General features: G+C 37.0%; 1 protein-coding gene across 2 annotated transcripts; it reads right to left on the bottom strand.

Annotated features, from left to right (window-relative positions):
• Nucleotides 1-9,857: 9,857 nt before the first annotated feature.
• Nucleotides 9,858-12,216, bottom strand: si:ch73-6k14.2. 2 transcript variants are annotated; one of them, XM_037543779.1, is made up of 2 exons: nt 12,095-12,216; nt 9,858-10,383 (listed from the first exon to the last, which is right to left on the bottom strand). In XM_037543779.1, exon 2 carries the CDS (start codon nt 10,336-10,338, stop codon nt 9,937-9,939), a length of 402 nt encoding a protein of 133 aa, XP_037399676.1. In that variant the 5' UTR covers nt 10,339-10,383; nt 12,095-12,216; the 3' UTR covers nt 9,858-9,936. The 2 variants fall into 2 exon arrangements, with proteins under 2 accessions (XP_037399676.1, XP_037399675.1); XM_037543778.1 differs by having other exon boundaries at nt 9,858-10,361.
• Nucleotides 12,217-12,734: the final 518 nt, after the last annotated feature.

The following is a 12,734-nucleotide window of genomic DNA, read 5'->3' as shown; positions in this document are numbered from 1 at the left end:
ACATTTCTGTTTTTCTAGTTATATAATCTGTGTTTGATTTTATTCGATTTTTTATTTTGATTTTATTATATATTGTAAGAGTAAAGTGTATGAATAACCACACACATCACACAAGACCAGTACTGCACATTGACAGTGCTGGGCAACTTTAAAACAAAGTAGTGATGGCTGAATACTCAATACACTTTCCAAAATGTGCACAACAATGTATTCCATTACAATATATACGATAAAATGTACAATACATAATCCAAATATTGTTTGTTGCCCGGAGCGGTGGGAAGCCCTATACATGGCACCTGGGGAGGAACTGGGGGTTAGGTGTCTTGCTCAAGGACACCTCAGTCATGGACTAGTGGCGCCGGGGATTGAACCGGCAACCTTCCAGTCACAGGGCCGGTTCCCTAACCTCCAGCCCACAACTGCCACTCATTAATGACTGGTCATTATATTGATGTATCAGTCTACTCAGGCTTTAGCAGAGCTCAGTTACACTGAAATTAATAATTGACTCTTCACATTGATTTATCAGTCTACTCAGGCTTTAGCAGAGCTCAGTTACACTGGAATTAGTAATTGACTCTTCACATTGATTTATCAGTCTACTCAGGCTTTAGCAGAGCTCAGTTACACTGAAATTAATAATTGACTCTTCACATTGATGTATCAGTCTACTCAGGCTTTACCACAGCTCAGTTACACTGGAATTAGTAATTGACTCTTCACATTGATTTATCAGTCTACTCAGGCTTTACCACAGCTCAGTTACACTGAAATTAATAATTGACTCTTCACATTGATTTGTCAGTCTACTCAGGCTTTACCACAGCTCAGTTACACTGGAATTAGTAATTGACTCTTCACATTGATTTATCAGTCTACTCAGGCTTTAGCAGAGCTCAGTTACACTGAAATTAGTAATTGACTCTTCACATTGATTTATCAGTCTACTCAGGCTTTAGCAGAGCTCAGTTACACTGAAATTAATAATTGACTCTTCACATTGATTTATCAGTCTACTCAGGCTTTAGCACAGCTCAGTTACACTGGAATTAGTAATTGACTCTTCACATTGATTTATCAGTCTACTCAGGCTTTAGCAGAGCTCAGTTACACTGAAATTAGTAATTGACTTCACATTGATTTATCAGTCTACTCAGGCTTTAACCAGATATACTTTCAGTAAAGAAACTGTTAACTGAGGTCCTCTTAAGGGTTCATCTAAAGAGCATGTTTACCTCATGCAGTGTGCTGATTTAAAAACACTTTTTCAGTGTCATGTTTCACTAACTCTAGTTAATTTTAGTGTGCAAGCAATCGCAAAAATATATTTTTGCATATAATATATTTATACTATAATCATATCATCATATAATCATATAATACAAAAGTATTTAGTCAGTCACCAATTGTGCAAATTCTCCCACTTAAAAAGATGAGAGAGGCCTGTACTTGACATCATAGGTAGACCTCAACTATGAGAGACAAAATAAGGAAAAAAAATTCAGAAAATCACATTGTCTGATTTTTAAAGAATTTATTTGCAAATAATGGTGGAAAATAAGTATTTGGTCACCTACAAACAAGCAAGATTTCTGGCTGTCACAGACCTGTAACTTCTTCTTTAAGAGGCTTCTTTGTCATCCACTCATTACCTGTATTAATGGCACCTGTTTAACCTCTTAAGATCTTCACCAGGCTGTGAAGACTGAATCTGCAATAGGCAAGCAGCTTGGTGTGAAGAAATCTACTGTGGGAGCAATAATCAGAAAATGGAAGACCTACAAGACCCCTGCTAATCTCCCTCGATCAGGGGCCCCACGCAAGATCTCAATGATCACAAGAACGGTGAGCAGAAATCCCAGAACCACACGGGGGGACCTAGTGAATGACCTGCAGAAAGCTGGGACCAATGTTACAAAGGCTACTGTCAGTAACACACTACGCCGCCAGGGACTCAGATCTTGCCGTGCCAGGCGTGTCCCCCTGCTTAAGCCAGTACATATCTGGGCACGTCTGAAGTTTGCTAGAGAGCACTTGGATGTACGGAAGAGTATTGGGAGAATGTCATAAGGTCAGATGAAACCAAAGTAGAACTGTTTGGTACAAACACAACTCGTTTTGTGAGATTTTGAGTGCAAACCTCCTTCCATCAGCAAGGGCATTGAAGATGAAACGTGGCTGGGTCTTTCAGCATGGCAAGGATCCCAAACACACTGCCAGGGAAACAAAGGAGTGGCTTCGTAAGAAGCATTTCAAGGTCCTGGAGTGGCCTAGCCAGTCTCCAGATCTCAACCCCATAGAAAACCTTTGGAGGGAGTTGAAAGTCTGTGTTGCCCCAAAACATCACTGCTCAAGAGGAGATCTGCATGGAGGAATGGGCCAACATACCAGCAACAGTGTGTGCCAACCTTGTAAAGACTTACAGAAAATGTTTGACCTCTGTCATTGCCAACAAAGAATATATAACAAAGTATTGAGATGAACTTTTGTTATTGACAAAATACTTATTTTCCACCATTATTTGCAAATAAATTCTTTAAAAATCAGACAATGTGATTTTCTGATTTTTTTTTCCTGGTTTTGTCTCTCATAGTTGAGGTCTACCTATGATGTCAATTACAGGCCTCTCTCATCTTTTTAAGTGGGAGAACTTGCACAATTGGTGACTGACAAAATACCTTTTTTCCCCACTGTATTTAGCATGTGTTAAAATTGTGTTTAAAATGTGAACATTAAAAAGCCTGCACTTTTGAAAAGTATGCTTGAATGCATTTTTTTCATATGCATGTATGACATATTTTCAATTAACTTTGTTGATTCCAATAAACTTGCTTGGAGATCTTTGTTAACTGTCTTGAAAAAATTTGTGAAAGCAATGAGAACATAAACACTTGCAAAGTAAAGTGACAATGAAGCTTAAGTGTGGCTACAGGTTCATTAATTGTGTTTAGGAATCAAAAAAAGACTAATCTACTGTACTTTGGTGCTTCCACATCAAATTTTAATATGCATGTTTTTGCATAATCCAGCTTTAAACAATGGCAGACTTACCTATTACTCATCCTTCACCTGACAAAAGCTTTCACTTTACAGACGGATGATGACTGATTGCTGATGTAACCACTGTTCACTATGTTCACTCAGGTGCTGAAGGTATTCTCAACAGTGAGACTAATTTATGTTACCTTCCTGTTCTGTACAGGGCTGGAGCTTGATCCTGACATGTTTTTGTATAAAATGATGTGATAGATGAGTGAAAGCAGTGAAAAAGCTGTAACACATTTGTAAGCGTGAAGTTTTGCTCTGCTGGACTGCAACAATTAAGATTAAGTTCTGCTCCGTGTGGTTTAGCAATTGAGAAACACTGTTATACAACACAACTGTTTTGACAACTGCTGAAGCCAACAGCATCTTGCGCAATTTCAAAGTAGTGCTGGTCCAAAAAGTAATGTGATACCTCCAAAGAGTTACTGATACATTATGTTCAGCTTTCCATGGGACACTTTTCTTATTCCATCTGTTATCCTTTAGTTACACAAAGTAAATTTTTGTGTTTTGCATTATGTAAATTATCTACACATACTTAACAGAGACCATGAAGAAACACAAAAGACTAACTCTTAAAACAAAGACAAGAGTGTGAGAAAAAGCAAATCAGAGGCTTGAGTATTTGTCAGTGAGATAGGCCATGACAGAGGGGGCCAAACAAAAGAACCTGGCATATAACATTCAATAACTGAAGCTTCCAATGATATTTTCCATGACAAAAACTGGGGAAAAAAGCTCGGCCGCCTTTACAGATTGACACCCATCCCTTTCCAAAAAATGCCTAGACACACCTATATATTTACAACAATGTCCTGTTTAAAGGACAACTAAACATTGTTCACTTGGATGGACTCTAAATGCTGTGCAAAAACCACATAACACTTAAAACTATCCCTGGAGGTCTGGTTGTGTAATATACAAAAGGCCTTTAACAACACCAGCCTTATTACACAGTGCTACTGATTCTCATGCCTTTTTTGCATGTTAGTGTGCAGCTTCAAAATGTTAAATGACATTAGTTATATCTTCATGAATAGCAATAAAGAGCTGTCACAACAAAAACACATTTTAAAAGATATTTTGAATGACTTTAGAGTCTATGTTTATCGAAAAACTGATGAAATATTATAGCCTTTTGATTTAGCTTAGTCATACCAAAGCTTGGCTGAAGTGTTTCTGGTAAACTAACTGCTTTCATTGTAGTGTTTAGTTGGGTTATGGAGTAATGCAAAAAACAGTTAAACAGTGGTTGAATAAAGAGTTTAATGCTAATGTGGCTGTCAACATTTAAGAAGACAATCTTAGGATGTAGTTTGTTCTTGGTTCTTTCAACAACAAAAAAAAAACCTTGACTCTGGATGATTCCACATTCCAGAATGGTTCCAATGTCAGTTCAAAACCATTTTTGGATTTTCTGACTTTAATTTTAGACTCAAATCCTTTGGTTTTGAATGGCCCTATACCTTCATAATACATGCTTAATTAAAATTAAGTTTCCTTTTGTCACTATTAAAACAATTGTAAAAACTTTTGAGCAGCATATAACTGCTAAATACAGCTTTGAACAGCTGTACACACAAAATCATGATGTTTGGTAGTGATAGTTCTTAGTGTTACGTGCTGATTTTTGTGACACATTTAGTTTAAAACAATGGGATCTAACTGCTCACTATGTGGCCATGAAAGACAGGGATGCAGTCTCGCTTCCTGCTCTAAAATGAAGGGTGTGGCTAAAATAAGGCACTGCAAATGGGCTAAAACTCTGTGTTTCAGCACTGTCATTTATTTAAGAGCTGTTTTTATTTTTTATTTTAATTACTTAAATTACTTCTAAATCTCTAAAACCTAAAAAAATAAATCTCACTCATTGAGAATAAATATAACAATAAAAAAGATATTTCATATAGATATTTCAAAGATGTTTCATAACTATGAAAAAAAAAATATTTTAGGACAGACACTACCCAAACAAAGTATACTCTATAAATTATTATTCGGTATATTATGTTTATTACTATTACAATCAATACCTTAGGTTTAAATAGATCTTAACATATTTACTGTAACTATCTAAGATCTAAATACTTTTTATAAATTGTTTGTTTATTTATTTAAGAGACCACAGATTGAACCAATTACCTACTTTCTAGTCTATTTACCTTCTGCTATTAACACATTGTTTTTATTAAATTAAGATTAAGATTAAGAGACCCTTATTAGTCCCACAACGGGGAAATTTCACCTCCGCATTTAACCCATCTGGGCAGTGAAACACCACATACACACTAGGGGGCAGAGAGTTGCCCGGAGCGGTGGGCAGCCCAATCCGCTGCACCCAGGGAGCATTTGGGGTTTAGGTGTCTTGCTCAAGGATACCTCAGTCATGTGCTGTCGGCTCTGGGGATCGAACCGGCGACCTTCCGGTCACAAGGCTGGATCCCTAACCTCCACCCCACGACTGCATGAAGATATGTGAATAGCATAATATCAGGATATTTCTAGTTACCCAACTTGTCTTTCAGATGACTAATCATTCTGCTGACGTAAATAAGACGTCCTCTTTACTCTTGTAACTATGTAGAAGAGTAGAAACATCAGTTTTCTTTTCTGTGTGTGAAGCCCCAACAGACTTCCACCCAAGTATAGCTCCTTTTTAATGTAAATAGGATTATATGAAAGTATACTTTCATCATCATTGAGCTAGATGTTAATTATGTCTCTCATACAGTTGTTTCCAAGTAGAAGAGTATAAAATGGACTGTCCAGTAAACATATACAGATCCATTGTGTGCTTCCCAGTGTCTTAGGAATGCTATGTTTACTGAAAGAGTCAGAGAGTGCAGAAGAAAAAATCTGAAGTCATTGCTAACCACCAGTATGATCATCCCTTGAGATTACAATGAATTTGTGCAGCTGTGTTAGATCAACATGAGAAACAGTTGCAACATCCACATTAAATTAAGTTCTAAAAGAAAATCAGAAGGAAAAAATTTAAACAGCACTGCAAAAACACACAAACTCTATAAATACAAAGATGGCCTGACGCTTTGGCTAATAATGACATTGTTTTAAGATTCACACAAAGAGTCACCACAAATTGTCCAAGGTTACACCATATGTAAACTACAAATTGCTAATGCACTCACAGAACACAAAAAAGAAGCAACAAGAACTAAACATAGGCCGCATCATTAAACAATAAAAAACGCTAATCAGTACCACGGCAGGCACACCAGACAAAACCTGTAGATTAACAGTAAAGTACATATGTTCTGTAAAAGTGGTAATATCATTTCTTAGAAACATTGCCTTTTACTGTAACTGATCAGTTTCACTAGTTCAACAAGTTATTTTAACATATTTTATTTTACTACCATAACTGTAATAACTATTAAAAACATACATGTATATAAAATAGATTGTCATTGTGAATTTACATTCCATTTTTCAGTGTAAAAATAAAATATATGCAGTTTATTTATAAACAGATAATGACCATACATTTTTACAGGACTTTTACCATGAAAATACCTCATTTTTACAGTGTACCAAGGTAAAGGACAATGAAGTGTTTAGGTAAGAGTTGCTTTTTATGCTGGTTTTCATTTAGTCCATCCTTGAATCAGAACCGAGACGATGGTGTCTTCTTTATTGTCCATTTTAATTGCTCTTGCCGACTTTTTTGATAGAAATCAGCTAATGTGTGCTGAAAAAGTTACTAATACAATGTGTGACAATGAATACAATAAAAGACCATGTCTACTGGGAAACATTGTGAAGAACAATAACATGGAGGGGGGAGGCATTTTCACATTTGAGCCCATTTGCAGCCTACCCTCCTCTGCTCACCCCTCATCTTCCCTTGCTTTTTCTCCATCTGTCCTCCGAATCCACTCTATTATTCAAACGAACTCTGTGTTTCATGATTATGGCTGAAATATCTGGTTTGAAATGTTGCTCCTTCCCATTTTTAGCAAAGTCGAAGACAGTGTGCTTATTTTTGAAGTTACTGTTCTGTCTGATTAAATGTCTGAGTTGTTCTAGGACAACATGCCATTTGTGGCTGTCAGTACAGCAGAGTAAGGATGAAACAGGCAGGAACAGCAATGCTAGAAGCCTAAGAAGAGCAGACAAGAGACTGTGGCTTCATAACGACTCCTTGAAAAAACCCAATTAGCGTTGAAATCTGTGTCTGTTTCATGTAACCAGATGATAAACTGCTGGTTGAACGTCATTGTTTGCTCCTAACAGACTCACATTAACTTCTACATGTTATATTCTCCTCATAACTGGCTATATTTTGCGCTCACTAGCGGGCTGAACAGACAGCAGAAAGCTATCTGGCCAGACCGACTTCACATATAAGCCTTTAAATAAAGCATAACTTAAAAACTTCTATCAAAGTAAAGAATGTTACTTACATGCCTGTTGCAAGCTAAATGTGCGTATTTGAGATAGAGCTGATATAAAAATCCAAAATAGTGCCAAGCCTAAACCCTCTAGCTTGACGCTAATAAAACTAGCTAGCCACCACTGTGAAAGTACAAGGCGCGTTACTGACATGCTGGTTTAAAAAACAGATTTCTAATTTAAGAAATAGTTATAGTTAAGGAAACATTTTAAACAACTGGGATAAACAATAATGACCAGTCACTGGTCATCAGACCCACTGACTTGTGCTTGTGCATCTCAGATCCACTGTTGGTGGTTGGTTATATACAGTGCTAAAAAGCAGTCCTGGGACACTCTCTGAATACAATTGGTCTTGTTTACATAGAACTTTTCAAGCTAAAATGATAATTTATTCATTCGTGTCCATCAGAAACATCATTACAACAAGCAACAACAACCATGTTTTAATAATTGTGGTAATTACTTGAAAACTTAAATAAGACAAGGCAAATTGCTGTTGGGACAAACAATGTCTCTTCTGTTTATGTAGGTCAATATTCATAGGTTAGTACTTTGTCACATGTCCCTTCTTTTGGAAAACAGCTTGAAGTTTTCAGTGCACGGAGTGGATGAGTTTGCTGAACCAGGCTTCCAGGATTTTCTCTCTTTCTCGCATGGCAGGGTTTGAACACTTCTTGTCTCTTTCCAAGATTTCAGTAGGATTTTGGAGTTCACAGTGAATCTGTAGTTTTTCTTACAAATATTGTATTTTGTAACAAGGTGACAACATGTTTTGACAGTTTCACATATTTGACAGTTCAACTCAATAATAAAGTTTTCCAAAGCAGTATCTTTCAGAATGTTACTGAAATGAAGTTAGGTGTGTAAGATGGGGGCTTTCTAAGAGCACTTGGAGATCTCGGAATGCTGCACGTCATTTGGAACGACAAGTTAGGTGAAAGTTTTCTAGTTTGCTGCTGTGCTGTTGGACTCAAAATGCTGCTTCCTGGGGGGCCAACTGGGAAGAGACGTCAGAACATTCACCAGATTCAAGAACAGTTTCTACCACCAAGCTGTTGAACTGGTCACACCCACAGCACCCACAAGATCATGAATACAAACACTACTACAAGACTACAACTATTTGCAGTCTGCATTTTAATTCTACCTCGAACTCTTTCCATGTTACAAATGTTTGACTTCTTGTATACTTGGAGTGAAATCTTGAACAAACATTTATAACTGTTTACTGAACACTTAAGTAGCATCTACACGTGACCTACTTCAGAGAATGCTGCACGTTTTGCACAGTTTGCACTTTGTACGCAGTGTCTATGCACCAGTTCACTTTTGTGCATCTAGTTCACTCTGATAGCATTTACATTAAGTGCAAGTAGAATGATGATGTGTACATTGCAAATAGCATAATTTTACTATTTACACAGTGTTCAAAAACCACCATGTTATAGCAACTGTTACTATACGATTTATATTTTAATTATTAGTTTATTTAAAGATAAATGAATTGCACTCACTTATGTTCTGGTTAATACTAAATAACTTTACTCTCCAGTTCTTCCTTGAACACCACTTCTCCCACTCCTGCCTTGTTTTTATTTATTGAAAGTATGAAACCTACAGAAAAAGTAGGTGTTTTGATGTGCTAGAGTGCATAGTATTCATACACTATAGTACATATGTTTTACCAGTCAGAGTTAGCACAAATAGCCATGCTGTGTGGTTAATAATATTTTCACTTAGTGTAAATAGACACTGTCTTAAAGTATAATATAGCTGTAATTATGTACGTTGGAATACAGTAAAGCAAAATCTCCACAATACATTAGCAAGATTATCAGTAAATGATAAAAAAATAATAGCAGCTCATTCCAAGGACATTAAGATTGCTATTTTTCCCCTGAGCCTGCTTATTGTGTTTGGTTTTCACTTGGATCTTTTCCTGTATACCTGTATGTTGACCCTTTCCTGCTATGACAATGAGCAGAAGGAAGGCCCCTAATAAGGTCACTTCGCACTTGTATCCTGCCTCAGCCCTTACGTTACAAACCACAAATAGAAAAATATCAGTTACTTCACATCTTTTTGAAATTAGAGAACCCAAAATAAATAAACAGATCTAGATTTTGTCAAATTCTACAAAAGTGAGAAAGCCATTGTGTTGCCAACTATAAACACCTCCTGCATTCCTGACTTCTCATATCATAATGTCTCACTGTGCTGCAGTGGGCTGCCAATGAGTATTACACCAATGAGTACTAAAAAGGTATTATATTGAAACTAAATTCTCTCTCTCTCTCACTCTCTCTCTCTCTCTCTCTCTCTCTCTTGCTCTATATATATATATATATATATATATATATATATGTACACACACACAGTGAGTGAGAGAGAGAGTGAGAGAGAGAGTTTCAATATAATACATTTTATATAGTAATATATAGTACAATGTATTTTATTTCATAAGGGTTCCTCTCAGAAAATACAAATCTCTTCTGACCCTCCCACCACTGTGGAGTGCCCTCCAGTCTGGGCTTGGGTAAACAACCAGTCCAGAGGGTCCTGATTCGGACACACCACCGCCCTCAAGTCCAACCTGACGACCAGAGTGAGTGACACATTATCAGGACCAATGGGCACCAAGGGCTTATAAACTGATGTCCTGTGGGATACGGAGGGCATGGTGGGGAACCTGGCCATGCGTGGTACGGGCAGCCGAGAGCCCTGCAGGGGCCCACTGAGTGGATAAGCGGGCTGAGAAAGTTCTCTGATGGAGTCCATGTAGTCGTCCAGGCTCTGGGTGTGGTACTCATTCTCCTGGAGCTCTGTGATGGTGGGAAGGAGATCCACAGAAGTGCGGAACCTTCGGGGCTTCATTACAGTCAAGGGAGAGCACCACACTGAGAGGGGAGGAAACAAAACCTCAAACACAAAAATGAGAGCAGGGCCATTGGTAAAACTTTCTATGAATCCTACAATTATATATGTATATATATATATGCTCAATGCACTATAATACACTGTTATGAGGTTATAATATATTTTCTGCATCACAACAGACCCTAGCATACATCCAGGTGAATTTATTGGGTATAATTACTTCAGCAACAACAGTTTTGGGAGACATGGCTGGTGATACCGAATGGTGTGAGAGAGAATAAGGGTCAGTTTTTGGAGGACTTGATACGACTTGATACGACTGGCACAGTAGATAACAACAATAAATGACAGCTGCCTTGTTTAGCTAACATAACTAACGTCAGCAATACCTTTAAGCTAGCTTTGCTAATTCAAGCCTTAAACATTTTCTGCACTGATAGAGCAGATATATTCATATCTGATAGTGTGTAAGACAGACCCCTCAATGGGAGAGGGACTTTCCAACACAACACATTTCATTTTGTTTCGTAAGAATTTCAAGCTTCACTTCAGTAAGCTCACTTCAAGCCCTGAGCTTTTCTTTCAAAAAGTTGAAAACAGATTGTGAGACATTGCTTTTTTACAATAAACTGTGTATGATTGTGTTATATGTAGTTAAAGTGCATTAAAGCATTAGTGTCAACAATCTTATTATGTGTGTTACGGAACCTGATTAAGAAGTCACATACTCTTATAAAGTGCATTAAACTACTTAATAGCAACTATACAAGCTTAAGACTAGCCATATAATTTATGTATATCTGAACCATTTAATGATGCAAAGTACCATTTGTGCTTTCAAATGGTATTTTGAGTGCTCACAGTTCCACATATAACATTTGGATCAATTAATGACCTTAGAAGAACCATTTAAAGGGGAGATGCCCTCGATGCAGACCGAATCATCTTTGCAGTCAATAGTTAAAAGCCACTGCATGTAATAAGGCTGGAATTTTTAGGGAATAAGGCATTTTCTTAATTAACCATTTTTATTGGGCCATGTTAGAGGGTAGTGATTGTTTTCACTGTACTGCTTTGTGAAATGAATATTAAGAAGCACATCATATACATATATCATATAATATAAAAATATCAATGACTAGTAAATATAATCAGACTTCTTGAATTCTACTGTAATGCATTGTGCAAGTGGGTGCAATCCAGTACATTGTGTCAGTTTGACACAAGTTTAGGTCACCTGGTGACTGATGTCACTGTAAGAAGGAAATGTCAACGAAAAATGCAGTGATTTCTTTTCACTGTGTAAAGAAGAGGCATGACTAACACTACATGAGTCCTTCCCTAAAGCAATCTCAAAAAAAAAAGATCTGTCTAAATAGTCACAACTTCCTTCGTTTTGATTTTTTCACAGTCCATCTCAACACTGAAAAAGACTCTGAACTAGATTCAGGTAATCACACAAAAACGGATGTTTCAAACAACTAAAGACAAATAAAAATGACCCTGTCTTAAACCTACGTTCACGTGATCTACATTTGATCTGTCTTCCCTGGTAGTATCTGATCTTATAATTTATGTAAATCCATAACATTTGTGATTTGGATCTGATACTATGCTGGCTCTTAGCACTAGCCAGTTTAGCATTAGCCTGCCTTAGTTACAGCAATGAGACAGACATAAGGAACAACTCTCCTCACATAAGGAACAAATTCTCACTCGCTCACAACAGCCCTTTATGCATCAGCCAACTCACCAGAGTTCTGAAGTTGTATCTCCTTGGTTAATCAAGATCTCTTCACCGTATTCTTTGGTTTCTTGCCCTCACAGTACTGTAGCTCTGTACGTTGTCTTTGCTAGCCTGAGCTCTCTGAGCTGATCTACTGGCTGAGCCGAATGATAGAGGTTTTAAATCCCGGATGCACAGCTTTAGAGTTTAATGATGCCTAATTTAGCAGTGTTCTAATTCAGGTGAGTGAGGGCATGTTTACACATATATTAAAGGACTATCTGAATCAGAGCTCTAAACTTAGACTGTGTATGTGTGTCAGGTGAGTGATCTTATCAGGATTTATTATGTTCCTGTAGGAAACTTGGTAACACTTAATATAAAGGATACAGGGCCTTCACATGCATTGAATAACAGTTTGTAAAGCAATACTTGTGTGTGTGTGTGTGTGTGTGTGTGCGCGCATGTATGTATATATATGTATGTGTGTATATATATATATATATATATATATATATATATATATATACATATACATATACATATACATATATATATATATATACACATACCTTTTATATAATGTATATAATGTTCATACACACACAGTGGGATCAGTCCAAGACCACTAGTAAACTAGTAAACATGCTTCCATGCTTCAATATTT

The sequence above is a fragment of the Pygocentrus nattereri genome, chromosome 12 (assembly GCF_015220715.1).
Source record: "Pygocentrus nattereri isolate fPygNat1 chromosome 12, fPygNat1.pri, whole genome shotgun sequence".
NCBI classification, from domain to species: Eukaryota; Metazoa; Chordata; class Actinopteri; order Characiformes; family Serrasalmidae; genus Pygocentrus; species Pygocentrus nattereri.
Note: the sequence above shows the minus strand (reverse complement) of the source record. Positions and strands in the feature narration are given on the sequence as shown.